Source organism: Typopeltis vanoorti, chromosome 21 (genome assembly GCF_054136105.1).
Source record: "Typopeltis vanoorti isolate ZY-2024b chromosome 21, IOZ_Tvanoo_1.0, whole genome shotgun sequence".
Lineage (NCBI taxonomy): Eukaryota > Metazoa > Arthropoda > Arachnida > Uropygi > Thelyphonidae > Typopeltis > Typopeltis vanoorti.
Genome location: NC_143569.1, coordinates 70270579 through 70293375, shown reverse-complemented (window position 1 = coordinate 70293375; position 22797 = coordinate 70270579). Strand labels below are relative to the sequence as shown.

Here is a 22797-nt window from a genome sequence, read left to right as displayed (position 1 = left end):
AACTATCCTTCATAAGTGTACATATGCGGGACATTTAAAACCTGTTAATTTTTCCATTTCTTATCCTTAAAATCTAGAAAGTAATAACACCATTCTTATTTATAGTCTGAACAAAAGTTTTCACCAGTCGTTGTACAGCATTGGCAAGAGAACTTCGACCGTTTCACTAATATAAAACGCTTTTCCCTTGACACTCGCTGTGTTATGGCAATAGCTGTGTTTAGCTCGACCATACAGTTTTGCATAAAAAGCAAAAATAATTTGCGAAGCCTAACAGCATGCAGCACAAATGTTCGATCTTGTATACATCTGCAACCAAAGTGTTATTGCTGTCTTCAAGGCATATTATTTAAGAAATACTTTTGTTCAGGCTATTGCTACTACTGAAGGCGAGAAAACCCTCAGACTTTTGGAAGGAATATATCTTGCATTGTACAAAAAAATGTCGATGGAGGTAACAGAGGAGTGTATGAATGGTGTTTGGAAAAAGCCCCTGAAAGTAGTTGCTCATGTATTCACAAGATTCGCCAAAGCCTTGCAAGAGATTGTTGACAGGATAGTGCTGATAGCTAAAGATTGGAGGTTAACTGTTAGTGTAAGGAATATATTGGAAAAACTTGAAAAATATATTTTTTCCAACATTTCACCTATACCTTCGATATGGTGGAGATATGTCGATGACGTGTTCATCATATGGAAAGATACCATGGAAAACCTTCTAGTGATTTCTTAATAAAATCAACACTACACAATAAGATCAAATTTACTATGGAACTAGAGAAGAACAATGAACCACCCTTTCTTGACATACTGGCGAAGAGAGAATATAACAATATCCAACTATCCATTTACAGGAAACCCACACATACAGGAAGATATGTACATTATTCGTCAAACCATCATCGATCACAAAAACACAGCATCATTCATATGCTCCGCAATAGAGCAAGTTTATTTCAAAAGAAGATGATGTACGGTTAGAACTGTCACAAATAGCTAAGACTATCTCTGAATGGATACCCCACCAACATTTTAAACAAATTTCTATTCGAAGACAACCTCCAACAACGTGTAACTGATTCCCAATATGTGTCTACAGCAGTGATTCTATATATTAGTTCAGTATCCACAAAATTAGCTAGAATGTTAAAAGCTCATAACATCAGAGTGGTTTTTAAACCAACTACTACAATCAGACAGGTCTTAAGATCACCTAAAGATGAAGTCCCATTCTTCAAACATCCTGGAGTATATGTAATTCCATGCACGTGTGGCCTATCGTACATTGGACAGACCTCTCGAAGTCTTGAAATAAGACAGAAAGAACATGTGGGAGACGTAAATCACAACAGAATAATTATATCAGGTTTAGCTTTTTTCGACATCCAATCATTATAGGCGGGAAAAACAGTTCTATGCCTTACATCGAGGATTACTACAGACACAGAACTTTTAAAGAATCAGCAGTGATGCCGCACAGGCAGCAATTTAAATAGAAATCAGGGTGCTATTCTTAAAGACATGGAAAAATCTCAAATTCTCAGCTTAACAGAACTACAATTCGCGAAATTCGCGAAAAACCACACAAGTGGTCATGTACCCGATTCTGACTACCGCATGCGCACGTCCAAACGAGAATTATCAAATGTAACGGCCTAATAGGTACTAACGCTTCTTTATTCATGTAACTTGGTGTATTTGTATTTATGTTATCGCTGAAGTGCAGAAATCAGTTATTCTACAGATTATCTAGGTATTGTGCAGATTAACTAGGGTGATCCGTTAAAGTGCCGAAAATTGTTTCATTTCTCAAATTACCCAGGTAATCTGCAAATTACCTGATAATCTGCACATTACCTACTAGGCACGCGTTAAAGTGAAAATAAGATCTTTGCTGGAACAACAGCAACGTTTCTGTACGCTTAAATTAACAGAATGTTATTTATTTATTTTTCGATATCTAAAGAATCAAGTTAATACAATCAGACAGTCAACAAATTAGTTGATAGAATCAATCAATCAATTAAACTATAATACAAAGAATCAAACGGTTTAAAATATTATTACAATTAAGGAAATGAATTTGCAAAACATATGACACTGGCGAAACCAAACTAAAAGTGGAGGGAGAGGGGGGGGAGGAGTAGGGAAAGGAAATGAGAGAAACAAACTTTTGAACTTTAACGATACGGAAGCCGTTAAAGTTCAAATTTTACCTAGGTAAAATGCGGAAAACTCTTGATTCCGCACGTTAACGGAGCAAATCAGTTAATCTGCAGATTAGCTAGTTAATGTGCACATTAACGGCTTTCGAGCTTTAGCGGTAACATTTACACCAGTACAGCCTTGGTAATGCTAGACAGTAGCTAGTGAAACTGGTTGGCAATTTGTATTTTATTCATTAAATCGTATGGTCTCTTATTAATAAAGTTTTCAGTTTCACATTAGACCAAATATGAACAATTTAAAAATATGCAGTATTAAATCATCATTGCATAAAATGAAACGTTATTTTAATTAGTTAAATTTATTTAAATTAGAATAAAATAAAAATTTTGTAACCATTCATTCATTAGTGTATGGGCTATGCTACCATAAAGCAATCATATTGCTGCTGCTTCGTTATTACATGAATTGTTATATCTGTAAATAAATATAAATTTTTTTTCATTTTTGATCTCTAGTGTTAGTAATAGGTAAAACAACTACAGTGTTTTGTATCATGTAAGACAATATTGATATTGGTGACAGACAGACGATTCATCTTGTAAAGAGATGACGTGAACTTCCGGCATCGATAAATACAGTACAGCACTGTAAATGTATTTTCTCTACCTTATGATTTTTGAAATAAGATTCTTTTCTCTATCTTACTTTATTGTAAGAATACAGCATATAATACATATAACATACAGTGTTAATCAACTGTTTGTGTTATCGGTAAGGTAGGTCAACTGTAGGCCATTAGTAAAGTTTTTGGAGAGTCAAAAGTTATATGCGGATTTTCGAACAACGCGGGGTTTGGCGTCTCTAATCTCCACGTTGTTCAGGGGTCAACTGTACATGTTTTTAAACAAGTCCACTCCTGCAATCATCTCATCCGTGAGGATGTGCCTAAACCTTCCACAAGTTATGCATATTGCAAATACACCATGAGAACACTTTGTCGCAGAATTTGAAGAATGTGTTGTCACCTAGCCTCTTACCTTCTCCGATAAATCTTACAATTAAAAAACAGCAAGTTTGAAGGATTACTCTTCTTCCAAGTGTTTCCAGCTGATTATTTTACTTGTAAGTGTAGAAAAGTAATGTACACTCCAGGTTTCATTATTTATTACAGTACAGTACTGAACAAAGTAATTTTCTGTTATAATTTATAAATTGTATTATTTCACTATAAACAAAGAGTAAAATTAATAATTAAAAAAAATACACAAACGAGACCAACCCATTTTAGCATTCAGACACATTGATCGTTAACATATCCTTATGATTCATATTGTGATTTTCCAATTTATGATCTTTTTTTCACTTACGATGGAATTGTAGGAACGGAATTCCCATAATTAGAGGGCGGACTATTATTTAAGAATAGCCTAGAGATGGCAGAACAGTTCTTGATAACCGCTAATTGTTCTTTCTTAAAGTACAATCAGTGCTCTTGGGTTTCCTGGTCGTGCGATTAGCACTACCGCGAAAACCAAGAGCTGGCAAGCTCTCTCATTAAACAGTGACTGCTCCACATATTCTAGTCATACTAGTCACATGGCATAATGACGTAATCTTGCGACAATGTCTACTTTGAACCGACTCGGTATAAAATGATGCAACTTATTTCATCCGAACAAGAGATTCTTTAAGCAAACTGTATGTAATGGAGCAATATGGATGCCGTTCTTGTAATCAACGTACTTTGCTAAAATCGCCAACTTTTTTGCCGAAGGGTAAATTTCAGTATTGCGAGCAGTATAACTAGAAATTTTAATATGCAAATATTCTAAAGACGATTATTCTCCCCCCCCCACAGTTCGTTCGTTCGTTTGTTTTATATTATCAGTTTAACACCTTGAATCAATATTTCATGATCACGATTAGAAATTTAGACATGCATAGTTTTTTACATGCCCATTAGTTCCAAATTTTCCCATTTCGCCTTTGTGTGGTGTGTTTCCCCATGATCCAGTATGGTTTAGTCCCCCACCCAAGAACTTGTTAGAAACAAGTTTCTTCCAGTGACACAGAAGTTCATTTTTCAGTTGTTGCTGCTGCAAGTTTACATTTTAGTGGAACGTCTGGTAAAAAAGAAATATCTGTGTTATCCCATTGCAGATATATCCCTTAATTTTAGGTATTATAATTTTATCACTGAAATCACTGAAAACTGGTTTCATAAGCGGGAAATTTCCACACTAATTAATGCCAACTTTAGAATATATATAAACACCCAAAATATATATCGTAATCCGATCTAAAAATAATAAAACACCACAACAGTTGCAATTAACGTTGAAGCTGATGTTAACATTTGACTTGAATTCTTATCCTCGAGCGCACTTGGTTCACTGGAAGTTTCAAGGGTAGCTACAAAAGCTAAGAAAAATTTGCAGCTTGTCAATTTACGAAACAAGACCCTTCTATTGCTGCCATTGTATGTAATATTCCACCTAAAGTTTGACTTATTTAATACGATACTGAAATAAATTAGCAGACAAGTATTGCGCAACCTTGAAATTTGGTAAATAACTCTACACTAATGGAACGGAACATTCTGAACAATAACAAAAAAAAAAATGTTTACTCGTGTACCTTATTTTTCCCATTGATTTTTATTGCTTCCAAGAGAAACGCAAAAAGCGGCTACTTTTTTTATGCTTTTGACAGCATCGGCGTGAAGGAACTGAAAGAACTTAGTTTCTTAAAGAAACATCTCTTAAGAAACGTGTTGTTGAAACAAAGTTTTCTTGTTGCTCCACTATGGACAAGGCTTTGATAGATATTGTTGGTTAAGACAGGAGTAGGATAATGGTTAAAAGTAAGTTCTGTTCCGATGCTGAGTCACGTTCTTTCTGTGTGTGTGTGTGTGTGTGTGTGTGTGTGTGTGTAGTCATAGTTAATTCACACATGAATTCATAGTTAATATTTGAAGACGATCTTTAAACCGACCAAATAATTCAAACATAAATCATAAAATCCACCAGTCGCGAATGCTATAATGAAAAACTAAAACGTAATGACAAATCCAAAACATTAAAATACAAAAATGCCACAGCATTCAAACGAATTTCATAACTGACGTTTTCTCCAAACTAGTCAAAGGTGATGAAATGTAAGCTTACTTGGTAACAACTTATGATACTAGATTGAAAAGACAGGTGTGCGGATATGTTTAGTAATTTATAGCCTCAATCTCTTCGCGTTATATAATGTTTTTCATCCGAGCAGTAAGCGACTGTTAATTATTACAATTCTCTCATACTGCATTGATTTGCTCCGTTCTTCTGTTTAAAATTCTAAACCCTCCTTGCTATTATACTCAAGGAATACACCTGGAAGAATTTTTCACGTTAATAGCGCCTCTTTTGCTGAAATATTTCTAGAACCGTACAGCATTGTGTGAGAACATAAATATAAATATTTTCTCTCAACTCCACCACGTATTATCTAAAAATTAACATGCATTCAAATTTGCTTGAACCATATCTATTTCTTAGGCGTTTAAAGAGAGGAATTGGAATGCATTTAATTCTCTCTTTACTTTTTCTTTGCGATCTGTGCAAAGCAGTTCGCATCAGTTGCTGCTAGCTTCCTCTTCTCGAAAATCAGGATCTACACTTTATTAACATTAACATCATTGGCCTTTCATTAGAAGACTTAAGTCTAGCCAACATGGCAATGCCATGAATTCTTAGTACTCAAATTATTTATACCTGGAGGTATATGTAATTACTACCAGATATGTTTGTTTTTATGCGTGTGTGAGGGAAAGGAAATAAACCGGAGCGCGCGTAGGAGAATTAAGTGCACAGGAATGAACTGGAAGTTGAAGAAAAAAAGGAAAACAAAAAAAAAGCTTGTCTTTTTAATTTATATATATATATATATATATATATTCGCCGATCATATAACAGACTATCAATTAACGTCGCGGCTATTAGAAAAATAAAAAGAGAGGAAGTATCGCTGCATGGATGCAGCCTTTATTTTTGTGCTCTTCATATGGATAAGTCAAATCTAAATCCAGTTTCCAGTAATTTTACAGATATTTTCATATAAAAAAATGCGCCAAAATGCATATTTTGAAAGTGACATAGTTAAATTGTCACTTTCACAGCATAATGAAAACAGATGCTTATCACGTAGAAACGGATTCAATGAAAAACAGAACAAACATTAAAAATCCATCTTTTGTTTTCTCCTTTCTGTGTAGAACCCGTCTAGCGTCTTATTATCACAGTTTTCATAGGACATCTAAAGTTAAGACTTGATCGGATTATCACAACAAAGATTGCTGTTGTAATCTTTCCCGGTAATCACTAAATCCTGAAGAACAACATCCATAATTATAGACACAAGTACATTTACTTAGCATTCTTATATACTACCATTATTACATGCTTCGCTTCACCGAAATTGCTACAGCAGTTTCTCTGGCGTGTATATTTTCAACTACCCGACTATGATTCTTTCATTGTGAAGAGAGAAAGATTTTGTTAACCAGTTACCTCCAAATTTTAATCAAGATAAACGTTCGAATATTCCTCCAATATAATAATAGCGAAATTCACTTATTTTTTGATAATGTTTTGAAGTATATCTAAACTAACAATTACACAAAGAACAGTGTTTCAGGATTTGTCCCTTCAAGGACATTGTGCGATTTATGAATGTGTGACAACTAGAGTCCTAAATTGGCCATCTCTTATGCATAATCCGAGTCTCACTAGGTCAAAGCGTAAGCTTCCAGTCATTTCATAGCATCACTCGACCTAAATGATGTCCATTAAAATATACGCATAGTTATTGTTTTGTATAGGCGTTCATCCGATATTAGCTGCTGCGTCCGATAAAACGACGCCATAATCCGGTATTGTGCTACAGTGGAAAAGTAGGGGAAAATTATCCAAGCGCCAAGTAGTAGTAATAATAATAAATGTTAGTGAATAAAGTTACAAAATTTAATAAAAGCTGTTTCCCTCCCCCTTCCTCCAACACATACCAAGACTCCAAAAAAGCCTGATTCTTTATAATCCTGAATAACGGTATTTAGTTGAATTCATTTGATACCGTAAACAGGAAGTAGTCATCTCGTTCCAACCGTCTTTTTAAGCACAACTTTTTTTAATAAAGCGGAACTCGTATAAGGATAATTTTATGTTGATGGAACACATGCATTTTCATCTGTTTAGGCATTTCCAGTAATAAAAGTAGCGATGAACAGATTTTCTGTTAGAGCAAATTGTTTAGATACTATATAAGTAATCTACGAAAAAAAAAATGTAACTAGACAGTATTCTTACTCATGCAAATAGGTTCTTGGTGAGCCAATGCACTCAATAAAATTGTTATAATAGCAAAGCTATCATTTTGGATTAAAACGAGAGCTAGCTGTTTTTAGCTATTTAGTGTTTAGTGATTTTGGCGAATAGTGTTAAAAATATTGCCTGGGAGTTTCACCTTAACCTATCGCTACACTGGGAGTGGAGCGATAGGTTAAGGTGAAAGAGGGGTAAAAGTGAATATTGCTGTTTTTGTTTGTAAGCATTTGAAGGCAGTAAATAAATAAAAAAAAAAATGGTCTTGAACGCGCACTTTGTTAGACATAAAATAAATTGTCTATTAATAATAATTTTAATAATAAACTAGATTAAAATACCTTCTCCATATTAATTGCTTCGACTGTAATCCACTTGAATGAAAAAAAAATAATAAAAACTGCAAGACGTTTTGCAAAATACACACACGTTAAGGAAAGCACTATAGCCTAATATGTATGAATACGACATTAATATAATACATATTAGTATTAAGCTACTTACCTATACCTATAGTAGGCCATATATATATATATATATATATATATATATATATATATATATAACCAAGAAAATCAAGCATTATGAATAGAAGAACATCCTTAAGGCCTCATCATTGCTAATTGATTTCAAAAGATGCTCTGATTTACAAGAAAGGAAAACTACACTAGTAAAGAAAGAAATTAAAAGAACTAGGGTTAAGATTTTTGGAATTAATAAACTTAGATGGACAGGAATGAGTCACTTTGATACCTATTCCTTTAGGATTTATTACTCTGGACATGAAATGTTTATAAGAAATGGAATGACATTCGTAGTTAGAGTATATGTAAAATACATTTTGGGATACAAACTGGTGTCTAACAGAATAAACCAAATCAAAATAAAGGCATATATGATGAATGTCACATGCAAACACTGAAGATGAATGTGAAGAATAGGTAGAAGAATTTTACTGTAGATTGCAACACTAGTTGAAATTAAGGGGGAAAAAATTAAAGGAATTAACATAACAAGAAGAATAAGAAATTGTTTAATTTTCGACCGAGTATTGTTCAGGGGAGCAATGCTATGGAGGTGGAGAAAGACATAAGGTAGAATATGCCGTCTGTGAGAGCGGATAAGTGAAGTGCTGAGAGAATAGTCATTGATTAGACGAAATACCCGCGTATGGATATTAGATAATATCCACTTGGCACAAATATAAACATATATTTGTTCCAAGAAAGACTAGAGGATAAATATGTCCCAAGAGAGCTGATCTTGTCTGGTGATCTGGGTGTTATTAAAGTTAATGGATGAACTGATTTTCGTGTGAAAGACGGCAAGGCTGTATTATGGTAGCATTAAAAGTGACTTCCCTAACCCCCTTGAAGAATAGTATGATTTAAGGCATTTGATAAGATCTTGAAGTCTAAAAGTGCAAGTTTGTAAAATGAAGAGAATGGAATGTCCTGTAATCATTCCATTCTCTTCATTTCACAGAGGGAAGAGAATGGAATGTTCTGTAATCATCGGAACTATTGGTCACTGAAAAGAAGCCATTGTAATAATATGGAAAAAGGCTGTTGATATATATATATATATTCATATCATCTTCTTATCTCCTCTTATATGTTTCTTTAACTTATTATTCGTTTCCTATTATTTCCCTCCTTTATTGTTTTATCTTAAGTATAATTTTTCTTGCCTGGGATCTCCAGATATTTATTTGATTGAAGACTGCGCCTCTGAAATTCCCCTATAGGCAAAAGAAAGTTTTTATACCCTAGATCAATTAATCACTTATATCCTATTTTAGCCAAGGTTTGCACTCATGGCAAATTTTACTCATAAATCATTACTAATCAATGGGGTTCTGCTATCAGGTTCGAAATAGTCGTTTTTGGATCAGTGCATTGCAAAAAGATTGAATCAGACAACTATTTTTATCAACAATAACAAGTTTAATTTCTGATCACATAATTATACATTACTTGAAATCACAAGATTGATTTATGAAAAGTAATTCTTAGTTTTTTTCAATCACTCAACTTGGTTTCTATTGAATTCTCTCACGCTTACTTAGACCTTGAACAAGCATACTCTATATTACAAATATCAGCAAGTTATACCTATAACATGAAATCGTTAGTTGTGCTTAACATTCCTAATTTAGTATCTATCAAAATGCAACATGTATACAAATATATCTCTCAGAATCTCATTCCCTTCAAATACTTAATCACAATGTAGGCAAATATATTTGTACAATCCACCTCATTGAGTCTCAAACATTCCAATGGTATGATATCAAGAACATACTCTAGCATCATAAGATTCGATCATGAGTAGACATATAATCAATGAAAGAAATTTCAATAGCTCAATATTTTCTCCCAGGGAAATTAACTGCGCTCATGCTTCACTCATTTGCGATTACACACGTTTAAGAAATATTAACAATCTAAATACTATCTCCTTAAACTGAACAATTTAACAGTGATAGGGAATTCTTTCTTAATTCACAAACAATAAATGAATATGTAGACTCACATGGGTCTCTTCCTATCTTGCATGTGTAATTCAATCGTAAGTACACCTATAATTCATTACAGAAATTTCAACAGCTCAATATTTTCTTCCAGGGAAATTAACTGTGCTCATGCTTCATTCATTAGCGATTATACACATTTACGAGAAATATTAACATTCTAAATACTATCTCCTTAAACTAGACAATTTAGCAGTTCGATAGGGAATTCTTTCTTAATTCACAAACAATAAATGAATGTAGACTCACATGGGTCTCTTCCTATCTTGCATGTCTTCCGTCCTTCTGGTTTCTCATTCTGGTGCTTGAGTGGGGTTTCTCTCCTCCGTTCCGTGTTTTGGAATTCTCCTCGAAGCGACATCAGGGCACCGATGAATAGTCGTAGCAGCATGCGGGATATAGGGTAGGCGTACCGGCGTCTTGAACTGCACGGCGAAGGATTTCTGCATAGGCCTGGTCGCACTTATTCGACTACAGGACCTTTAAGGCAAGATATCTGCTTAACTATCGCCTCCGGATATCTTCGGCTGTGACTGGAACGACATTGGTGGATGGGTCTCCCGACCCTCCCCTCCGGAACTTACACATCTCGGTTCCTCGATCTCTCGTGGCTGGTTCACTCAGGATGAAGAAAGGAAGGCCCCCTCTCGCAGGATGCAGGACATTTATGGCGCAGAGGGTGAAGCTTTACGCTTTTTGTATTCCCTGTTGTCTGTTTCGGAAGCAGTGATGGGAGAAGTTTGTGAGCTATTTTAGCTCGCCCTGAGGGGGCAGAGGTGGTTAAGTGTCATCGCTGGGTGTTAGGATGGATTTAGGTCTCTTGTGTTTCCAGTGGTCTTTGCTATCATAGTTTCCGGATTGCTGGATTAATTGGTTTGGATGGTTGGACACCGTCTTGAAGTATTTTTCTCCGAGGGAGCGTAGTAGTGAGGAGATGTGGGGGATATTTATGTCCCGGTGGATCTGGTTGTTCCTGATAAACCATGGGGCATCCAGGATGATCCGTAGGCACTTGTTTTGTAGTCTTTGTAGTTTGAGGATGTTTGTCTTGGAGGTATGGCTCCAGGCTGGGGAGGCATATGTAATTGTGGGCCGGATCACTGTCTTGTAGAGTAGAATTTTGTTTCTTGTGTTTAGTTTGCTGTGTCTATTGATCAAGGGGTACAGCTGGGCAATGACTTTTGATGTTTTGGTGCATGTGCTCTTGATGTGGCTGTTGAAGCATAATCTTTTGTCGAGGAGTATTCCAAGATATTTAGTTTCTGTTTTCCAGGGAATGTTTGCGTTGAACAGGGTGACGTCTCCTTTGGGGGTTGCTCGCCTTCTTGTGAAGAGTATACTTGTACTTTTCTGGGGGTTTACTTGTAGTCGCCAGTCTAAAAACCATTTTTCTAGATTTTGGATGGTGTCTTGTAGTTTTTTGGTTACGAGGTGAGGTTGGCGGGATCTGCGTAGAGAGCAATGGTGGATGTGAGAGGATTTTGAGGGATATCTGCCATGTAGATGTTGAACAGAATCGGGGCCAGCAGTGATCCCTGAGGAACTCCGGCAAGGATTTGTCGTTGAGTTGAGACTGTATCACTTATTTTAACTTGCATCTTTCTGTTTGTGAGGTATGACTTGATGAGGCATATCATGTTCAGTGGGATGTTTGAGATGATAAGTTTGTAAAGCAGACCCTGGTGCCAGATCTTGTCGAAGGCCTTTGAGATGTCTAGGAAGACGGCTCCAGTGTGCTGATTCCAATTGAATCCTGTGGTAATGTGTTCTACCAGCCTGTGGATCTGTTGGGTGGTGCTATGGTTTTGACGGAAGCCAAATTGTTCTTGTTGAATAATGTTTAATTTGTTGACATGGTCTTGGAGTCTGATGAGGATAATCTTCTCTGCTATTTTGCCTAGATTGGATAGCAGGCTGATGGGGCGATAATTTTCTGGTAGGTGTGGGTCTTTGCCTGGCTTGTGTATTGGGATGATGTCGGCTATTTTCCATGACTGGGGAAAGTGCTGAAATTTTAGGATGGAGTTGATGATGTTTACCAGATGTACTATGGCTTTGTGTGGTAGTGCCTTGATGACTTTGTTTGTGATGCCATCGGGTCCTGGGGCTTTTTTGTTCTTCAGGTGGTGGATGATGCTGGTTATTTCTGTGGGTGAAGTAGGCGTGATAGGGCTTGGATTGCTGTCTGGATGATTTATTGTAAGTCTGACCTTACGATGGATCTTGTAAATGTGGCTGATGTTTAGGTTCTCGTGTACAGGGCTGCATTGTTTTTCTAGGTTTTTTGCTATGGCTTCTGCTTTGTCAGCATCTGAGTACAGGCCCCCTCTCATCTTCGAGCCAACCCTTTTATACACCAGAGTCTCTGCACCTTTGATTAAGTTTTTGGGACTTGTAGCGTCCACGTGCGAGGCTTGCTAGTAGTTTGGAGAATCCTGTATTATGTTTCTCGAAAATTCGCTGACAATCTTACTCCCTCCCTTTACTACCTTAATCTTGCCTACAGGCCGTTCTTTTTGATTCGCGCTGCGCCCTTTCAATATTGACCTTGAAGGTCACCTGCGACGGGTCTTGTAAACAATCTTCAAAAGACATGCCGAATTTCGAGCGATGCTCTTGGTTTCAATACTTCTATATCCCTTCTTAAACAATGAGCGAGTTAATTCCCTTTGGGCTTATTTTGCTCTTTATACAGATGGCTTTACATAGAGAACTATAAAATATACATTTGTACAAGAAAATTCAGGTGAATTCCTACTATAAAAGGTCGATGTTTTTAGATAATTTATTTTAGCAACATCGAAATTTTACACCATATGTGTTAGGAGAAAGTGAGAAAATACGGTGATGTAATTCGGTGAAGTGTGAAGAGAAGTCAAGCCAGAGAGAAAATTGATTCTTCGGTTACATGTGGTGATAGGTATATCAAAGGATGGCAGTTTGCCGAGTAGGCCTCGATTCCGGATCCGATCGCATGTTTTAAAAAGGTCAAGAGCAACAGCACATACTTCACGAATTCTTTCCTTATTACGCATCCAGAGGTGAGTGAGATAGCTCTTCTGTGGATCTCGAACTGTGGAATCCTTACTGATGGGCCTCCATAAGTGACGAAGTTTCCTGTTGATGGCATTCTCTCCTATTTTAGAAATGACTGGGACTAAGAATTGAATTGAGAATTTGGTGGCAGACATTTCGAATGGGCTGAAATTAGGCTTATTTCCATGCTGTGGAATAGATGTCATCTGAGCATAAACGAGTGTAGAGACAATACGAGATACCTATTAGTTTCAGATCACATTTTACATAATATTGAACATTTTTCGGTATCTTATCAATATTCTTCAGATTGTCTTTCTGGTAAAGCACACAGGAGGCACGTGGTACATTGGTTCTGGTATGGCAGGAGATGATTTACTTTGAACTTCTGCAGCAATTTGAAGAGGAGAAGAATCCAAGACACAAGATACATTTCTGTACGGTATTTTCATTTATAACATGTATTCTCCACCCGTAATTGTTTAGCCATAATTTGGTACTGAAATGGTCCGATTGAAAAAAAACAATGGGAGGATGGCTTGGCAAATTTTAATAAAGATCACAAATATGAATGAAATTTGTCCAACTAGAACGGAGGAATGAAATATCTTAGATGAAAAGCCAAACGGCTATTTTTTCTGGCGAGGTTGATAAGTAAAGGGGATAAAAATCCCTTATTGTTTTTCAGCCAGTATGCGAAACTCTAAGATCGAAAACTACGATCTAAACGTTTCATGCCGACGAACTGTCGGCGGATCCAAGCGTAATGAAAAGGCAAGGTAAATCCAAGCCTTTTCATTCGTAAAGGATCGGCGGATCCTTTACGAATGAAATATCTATTGAAAGACGAAACGAATCTAAATTTGCATTTTACAAAACGCATATTTTCTTGTGAGGATGGAAGTAAGTTATTCATAATAAAAAAGTGATCGATTGGTGCTTGATTTACTACTGTAATAATCTGTGTAGCTTTGTATTTTAACTAATGGCATCCCGAAGTTGTGGCTTGGAAAATTAACGAGGCATCAAAAATTTTGAATGTATGTGTATAGTATTCATGTAAGCTGTAGTTCAGATGCTGATCCATAGATATCAGGGATCTAATATTTTCCAAAAAAAAAAAACCATTTCATACCCTTCTCATTCCAAGAAAGAACTCAGAGAAAGAAAGAAATTTCTCATTCGAAGAAAGAACTTCTCTCCACTAACTGCATGCGGAGTGTATTATCTAGCAATAGGCTCACTGATTTATGATATACCCGCGTTACGCAGAACTTGACGAACAACTGGTATTCATTGGACCAAGGGATCTTTATTCATTTTCCAGTCTTTGCACCAAGTGTATAAATAGTTTTTTTTTTTTTTTTTTTTTTTTTTTTTTTTTTAACTCGGTGACGTCCTGTGTGCTCCTTTGCAAACCATTATTGCATTTCACTTTTGTTTTGATTATGGTCCATCTGTTAAACTACCGCTTTCAGAAACCCATCATTGACTTGTCACATCAACGATATCTCTGGCTAAAGCATTGCTGTTGGCTCATTCTCGATGCACTGTAAACAGTACTGCGTGTGAACACCCCAGAAATGCAGGAGGTAGTAAATGAATTTCATCACCTGATAGGATACCACTATTCTGCTCATTGGAGGCCTGTATTAACTTGAAAAGCTGTTATAGTAGAATTTCGATATTTCCTAACCTTTGGTCCATTGACGGTAATAATTGGTATCTAGTTTTACAACTCTTCGAGGATAAGATTCATATTAAAAATATTACCGGTACATCTTCCGCTGACTGTCATACTGCGGTGTGTAGTCACTTAGCTTTTGGCTCCATTGCGCTGGTTTGCGCATGCGTCATATGGAGGTGAGAGAGAGTTTCCCTCTCGGACACTGGCGATATTTGTTTTTCATCTCGCAGAACAGGCAAACCAGAGCAAAGACGCATTTTAGAGACATAAGACGCGGCCTCGTGGCCTTAATTCCTTCGATCGTAAGCACACGCGCAAGTACTCCTCTCTCTCTCTCTCTCTCTCTCTCCCTCCCCCTGCCTGCCTGCCTGCCTGCCTGCCTGCCTGCCTACCCGATTTCATAACCTGAACAAACGCATGACAATTTTGATGAAGCAGTGGATTTCGTTGATGATCGAGGTTTATCTAAATAGGGTGCCCACTAAGTTGCTCGTTCTCTCTCTCTCTCACTCCGTTTGAAATTAACGCTATAATAAACATTTCGAATATGCACAATAAGTTTTTTTTTTTTTTTTTCTATTTCAAGAATACGCATTCGTAATTTATTTCGGAAAACAAGAGATGACAACAATCCGACTGAGGTTATTTCAAGAATACTTTTTGGAAAATCGATAAGTTATCTTCTGTGTATTCTTTCTATGTCAAGATTTCTAAGAAACTGTTTCGAAATTTAGATTTCCGAAAGCACAGTATAGAATTTGTCAGTTGTCGTGGAAACTTGTACTGCCGAAAAGCGTCCATTACCTTGAAACACATCTCTCGTTTTTAAGTTTTGTTGACCTCTTATGTATTATGTAAATATTGTCTGAGTTATGTTCTTCATATATGCGATATTCTTTAATATCTCAATGTCGTTTTTCACAATTATTTTTCTATTAGACTATATTATTTTTATGATGTTCATCCACAGAATTGCGCATTTTAGTTTTGTGAACAATTATTAGGAAACTTGGTATTTTATGTCGGTTTAGTGTCTTATGGTAGTTTTTATTCATGGAGCATGCCACGATAATAAATCAGAATGTTGTTTTTTAAAAGTTCATCTGAGAAAGAAGAGTCTGTTTGCCTTTATTTATACCTTTTTTTTTTTTCTACTTTCAATCAAAACAGAATATATATACTAAAGAAACATCCACTCACCTAAATGCATACTTCCATTTAAATAGTCCCGAGCATGACTCCTACTGATATTTTGTGTTCAATAAAAATGCAAATTCTTTGATCTGTTTGCTAAGCTATAAAAGTCGGAGTAGGCCCGTATGCTTTTCTTCAGGCTCTTGCGAATTGTGAAATAGTACCTTTTATGATCATCTCAAGTAAAATCGATCCAATAAGGATTGTTTTAATTAAAGAAATTGTTACTGATTGCTAAAAAAAAAAAAAATTCATACCTACTTTTGAAACGTTCTTATAAATTATTTATTTTACAGATATTCAAGAATTCTATGAAATTACATTGCTTGACGATAGTAAAAGCATCCAACAAAAAACAGCAGAGACACTCCAGATAGCATGCAAGTGGGAGAGCAGCCCTCCTTTAGCTGGTCTTGCGCACTCCAATAATGAGGTAAGTTGAAACAGATCTCCATTTTTGTAAGTTTGAAATTGAATTCAGCGAAATGTTTTAAGTGATGGGGGAAAAAAAAGGTGAATGATCGATTTGCGTCGTAGTCGGCTACCGTATGTGCATATTAAAAAAAAAATCATTGATATCGTAATTAGTAAACTTTATAAAGATATCGGATAGAATGTTAGGAACTTCGGTTTGTGAAGCGATTATTTATGGGTAGAATTTTCTATAAATTCCAAAAATGGAAACAACTCGAGCTCGCTGTCTATGTGCATTTATATATGTTACATCACTCAAAGTAGTCATTCGGTCATGGTTATCAGTTTCCGTTATTTTGTGTTTGCTGGTTGAAGACAGTTAAATCTAATGCCGTTATTTTCAGCAGTTTTAAAATTCCGTGCTTTGAGTTAGAATTTTTAAAATTTGATTTAACCACGAAAGCCAATAAATGGACAAGTTACAGCTGTTTCCCAACATCGGGAACTATAACGTAATCGACACGTCTCCAAAAAATGAACGATTTCAAAAATTATATTCATTTTTTTTGGGGGGGGGGGGGGACTCGCCTTAGTATTTTTCGCAAATTGAACGACAGGAAAACATTGTTTCTTCATTTTGTGAAATTTATGTTTTAATTTAATGATTAATATTTGTACATTTAATACGTGTTTGAAACTTTGTTCATCTATTTTCAGAAATCCACCTCAGATGATCGTTCGTCTTTACTTTAAACAAAAGCCCATTAGCTTACATTTGATCAAAATAATTTTTTTTCCCCCTTGGTTATAGGAAACTCGGCTAACTACAGTTTTCCGTAAGAATTAATTTTGGATTCTGGAACTGTTCAATCATTTCAGTAGCAGGAATCCTTCCCACAGGTGAGAATAGGGAGTGTTAATTACAGATGCGAATTTTTACATAGAAAGGACATTATTGTGCAATTACAAGCTCCTCAGAGTACCTCTTTGCATGTTCTTAGTCGGTCACTGTTAGGTTGTTGCAAGGTAATTGCCTAGACCTGGAGATAATTAGTGGAAATCCTTAAAAAACCAGTCTTGCTACCAAGAGTAATCAGTAGACCTAACTCGGTTTGATTCTACTCTTCCACTTTTATTAAAACGACACAGTTTTCACAGTTTCCATTACAGTGAACAAGTCACAATGGCAAGACAGTGGGAATTTTATTTACGAAGTCTATTTTTATATACTACAGCCCTTTTGCATCCTAACCTAGATGCGATTCTTTGAAAGTATTGCCCTGTTTCCAAGATTAACACCAAATATTTTGATTAAGGAAGTCATATAGTTTTCGTTTATGCGAAAATGTTTCCACTTAATATTGATTGTAAAAAATCGGGAATCTGTACCAGCACTCTTTTTTTAAAGCACCAGCATTTAATCTGCCATAATGATGTTTCAACTTCCCTGGTACCTCCTTTCTATCTCTCGTATATCCTGCTGAAATTTTAAACCCAACTCTTTGCTTACTCCCCCCCCCCCCCACACACACATTATTTTTTGGCACCTCAAAAAATTTGTAACAGAAATACTTGGCAATGAATGTTTCAAGAAATTGCTTTATTAGGTTTAATATTATATAAAGCGCCCATAAGAGATCATTTATGGAGAGTACATTTTTGAACCTCCTTGGCATTTTTAACCCAGTGTTAATTATGAATTCTGCTATCGCATTCACAAAAAACACATGGCATTTCGTGAAGTCGAATTACTACCTTAGTTGATTTACGTGAGATTATGGTGGAAGTAGGTGATACTAGTAAGTCTGTTAATTGCGTGTATTCTCCAACCGTTTGGTTGTTTTGCAGGAGGAACAGCTGTTATTACCTGCATACGAAATCTAACTTACGACCATTCGAAAAGCCGATTTAAGGCATTCTTTGCGCCGTAGACCGTATTCGAATTCATCTTTTCAGTCAGAAACGGAGTTGTTACCGACTGAGTTACGGAGGTTAATTACTGTTGTCCCAGGAGCACACGGAGAGCTTTCAGATCTCTATAAATTAATATCACGTTTTCTTTATATTTCAGTTTAAAAGAACAATTAAAATATTTTCGCAAGTCTCTTGTAGGGGGACCACCCCTTTCTATCTTCTGTTAGATACGTCGATGAACAATCTCCACTGGTTTGAGTCCACACTGAACTAGTACAAGTCGAGAAATATCGCAGCAGTATACTAGCAAATCTTCTCCCGAAGCGTATGGTTTTTTTTTTTTTTCTTGTTCAAGAAACCGCGCGGTTAGCCTAGTGGCTTTGCGCTTCGCAACCATATGCCTGGGGAAGGAGTGTCCCAGGTTCGATTCCCGTTGTAGACGTGAGGAATTTGAGGATCTTCCTCAGGCATAGCCAAGTTAGCCGGTCTTGGGCGCGGTCAGTAGGGTTTTTTCCGCCAGTTTATCTGGCGTTTTTCATCCCGCAAACAGGCAAACCGGCCCCGTGAACATACGCCTCTACAGTCCAAAATATATCCCCCCCCCCCCCCCCAGCGGCAGACCAAGCGACGGGTCGGTTGGGAGTAGTACTACCAAGAAGTCACATCTAAGTAACACGCTGACCCTGCATAGGAAGCGGGAATAACGCATAGAAGAAGATTTCTTGTTCAAGAAAATTAAGTCCTTAGGTCACCATATTATTTAATTCGATTTGTGTCGTCCGTACTTCACGCTCACTTTACTCGTTTATATTATCACATTCGGAATCGGATGAAACGTTTGTATTAAGATCGTTTGGTGGTGGTGGTTGCGGTGTAGATAGATTAAATCCATGAGCCACAGGCCTTTTGCCTTGATTAGAGATTAATAACGCAAAATTAATCACACGAAAAAGAAAGGGAAAAAAAGACGATGTACTGAAAAGAGTACTGACTGACACGACTTGGCGATGTTCACATCGCTTTTATTTTTCATGAAGTGTAAAATTCTTCTATTGCGAAAATGCTAAATGTTTCCATAATACCTGGTGATTAACTTCGTTACATAAATAATAAAATATTTTAACAATTTTCGAATATATGAAAGAGTACAATATTAGTTTAGTCTTTTACGCATATGCTAGAGAAAGTAGTGCTCAGCATACATAAATCACTAAACGATTCATCCTTTTCAAGACCCATAAACTATATTAATCCTCTTCTACTTGATGAAATGATCAGGTTTCACTCTCTCCTACCTCAGGAAATATGATACTTGGTTTTCGAGATGATGTTGGAAATTATTTCGGGCTTCATGTTGTTCTGAAATATTTGTTTGCGCAATTGTTTACTAGCCTACGCTTCTGACTCTCCGCCATTGCTAACAGAGATTAATCAAGCCTAATCCTTCGAAAAGTATATTGTTGTGCACAGTGAGTGGCGACCTTTGACCTTGACGAACGAAGAATGACGAGGGTGTTTTTCTTTAAATTGGAACCTAGGATTGATATATTTGACACATTTCGAATTGTGGAAAAGTTTTGAATATTCTGAAATTGAATATACGATGTACAGTTTGCTTCTGCCTACCCAGTGGAAAGCATTCTAAAATTGTATGAAGATTTTATTTAATCACAGAAAAAACAAAATTCAGTATCAGAACATTTTAATTAGGGCACAGAGTTACTCTTACCATTTATCTCCAAGCTTCATATATGCTTGGACAGTTGATTAGAAAGTTTGAAAACGGAATGCTGTGGCAGATTACATGAACTACTCCTCTAAAGATAGGCATGCTATTGGATGTTCCATTTGCTTCTTACTTAAATGCCCATCAAAACGTTTTGGATTATTTTAAAAATATAGAAAATTTGGTTGGATTGGCGTCATTTTTTTTTTTTATTTCCTTTTAAATTTTATAATCAAGCCATGCAGCCAAGCAAAAACAATTTATTTAATTCAAGTGAAGCACAGCTTATGTGTAAATTCGGTGTTTTGTGGGTCGAAAAGTGAATGATAAAAATGCAAATAGGACTGTAAGCAGTATAGAAGTGTTTTAGTAATTTTGAAGTAAATTGTTCCATTTTTAAACGTGATGAAAATTGGATATATATCTTGGTTTCGCAAAGAACTAGTATTTCGTGTTTTCTTAAATGAATGAAAATAGGGACTTATTCGAAAAAAAAAAATAGTTTGAAATAGTGTCATATAACATACTTGAAGAATTTTATTCAGTAAAATTCGATCTTGTATTCAATCTCTTATTAACGTAAATGATTAATCATTTCTAAGTTATCGGCATAATTTTGTGGCATTCAACTTAACGAAAGTAACGGAAAAGGCCATGCTTAAACCGTAAAAGAATTCGTATATTATTTCAAAACAGTTGAATAATAATCCGGAAACAGATAATGTTCATAGGAATATATATCGCTCCCCCCCATATTTTTTTTTTTCACATTTCCTAAGAAGATAATTCATTATGAATATCTAAGTAATCCTTTTTTTTTTTTTTTTTTTGCAGTTTCTCATAAAAATAAGAAAAATTGCAGTACTTAGTATTTGTGCTGAAGCGGCTAAGAAAAGAATGAATTGAGTAATGTGTATCTTTTTGCTTGCATCGTTCAGTTTGTTTTCTAGTCGAAAAAAAATTCTAATTGATGAACTGTACAAATAATTACATGTGTATCTGAGTATGCCTTTTATCTGTGTTGTCATGAAATGTTTTTTTTAAGCGAGAGAAAGCTGACGTGATGTCATATGGCAATTATCCAACTAATGTAACTGTATGTGACAACTCTCCGGTACACGAGACCTTGCTGGAAAGGCAACAAAAGTAATCTCATGAGTATTTTACTACAGGTTAGTTAAAGAAGAATGGAATACTATCCGAACTGTTGATCAAGCTACTGTTTCAGTTGTCGTTCATTCCCTAGACTCCGCCAGTTTTCTCCCATTAAACATGCTTGTTTTACTCAGTGGTGGAATTCCGTGTTACTCGTACGCACGAAAGATATTTCGCTGCTTTAAAATGGTCGAGAAACTTGGGATGCGTAGCCATAAGCGATCTGATACTGCTTAAGTCTTGTATTTCTTTCTTTCAGAGTAATTTTGTTGAACTCTAATAGGTCACTTTTGCGAGTTAGTGTTGAGGTAGAAGATCAGCTGCCTTCTTGAAGGAACTGGATATTTTTCTTTTAACGAAGAGTAATAGGATTGTAAGCATTTCGAAGATAATACGGTTTCTTTATCTAAGGAAAGTATGCGTTTTTTTTCTAACACAAGTAAAGCAGCAGCTGTTCTTGGCACAGCACTTTCAAATCTTGTAATCATTGTCATTTGAAGTAGCGTTTTTCAACAGTAACATTTAGTCATGCGATTGTGGCCAAGCATAAAAAACTTGGTTACCCAGCTATTTGGATCAGTCCAAGTTGCATCCAACTCAAAAAGTTGCACCTCACTATTTTACATCGGAGTTACACTGCTTATTTTTGCCCTCTCCCACTCCTAATATCCATGGATTTGTGTATGGATTTTACACTAGATATCCACACTTATTTCCATTGTATGATGATTCGATATGTCGGAGGCTTTTCAAGATACAAAAATGGCATGTATTTGCACCCCCCCCCACTCATCCCCCATAAGTCACCATGAGATACCTAGGAGGGGAAAAATGTCGTTACTTATGAAACATTAGTTACGTGGTCACTTGCTATTTACTGAGATCATTTCTCTCGCTGGTGGGGTGGGGGAAGTAATTTACACATGAGAGATCCCGCATCATTTGCACGAAGAGGAGTGTGCCGAGAGACATAATTCCCTCGCCTTTCCATTACTACCCGGAAGAACTGTAGAGACCATGTTTCGAGCGCTATTTTCGTCTAGAGCTGCAAACGATGACTGCCGCTTTCAATTCGCAGTAACCGTCAGTGCTTTGGTGCGCAAATACGGGGAAGCAGTCTCTCCAGTGTTTACGAAAATGACGATCTAGTTCCCATCTGTATCTAGGCTTGTACGTGCGGATCACGTGGTTGTTGAAGAAGCCACAATGAATTTTATTAATATCGTCAAAGCGTAATTTGACGTCAGATTTTCGACCTTCATCCGCTTTTCTCTCTCTCTGCTACCCTTGTTAAATTGCCTCCACCTTTCTAAAGTCTTGGCACTTGTCTAGGGTATAGAGGAGTCTGCATCTTGCGCTGTCGTCGCTTGGGTAGGGGTAAAAAAGAGGGATGAAAGAAAGGAGAGAGAATTTTTGGAGTGCGTAGGGTTTCTCTGTAGTCGACATTAGTTTTTGGTGTTGTGTGTTTGTGTACCGGCGTGTGCAGCAGTGTTCGAGTCAACTGCCGCTCGCGCGACGTGGCAGCTCATGATCGATGGCGGAAAGGGGGGGGGGACCTGAGTGAGTCCTGTTAGATGTCTTCAGGCACGTGGTAAAATCTGGTCGT

At 36.4% G+C, this 22797-nt stretch overlaps 1 protein-coding gene across 1 annotated transcript in view; it reads left to right on the top strand.

The window, feature by feature from the left end:
- LOC150094956 (MAGUK scaffold protein dlg1-like) overlaps positions 1–22797 on the top strand; it is a 256608-nt gene that overhangs the window by 124441 nt on the left and 109370 nt on the right. The window contains exon 3 of the mRNA XM_090411159.1: positions 16279–16415. Within this exon, the coding sequence (XP_090267285.1) occupies positions 16279–16415 (137 nt within the window). The remainder of the gene's footprint in view (positions 1–16278; positions 16416–22797) is intronic.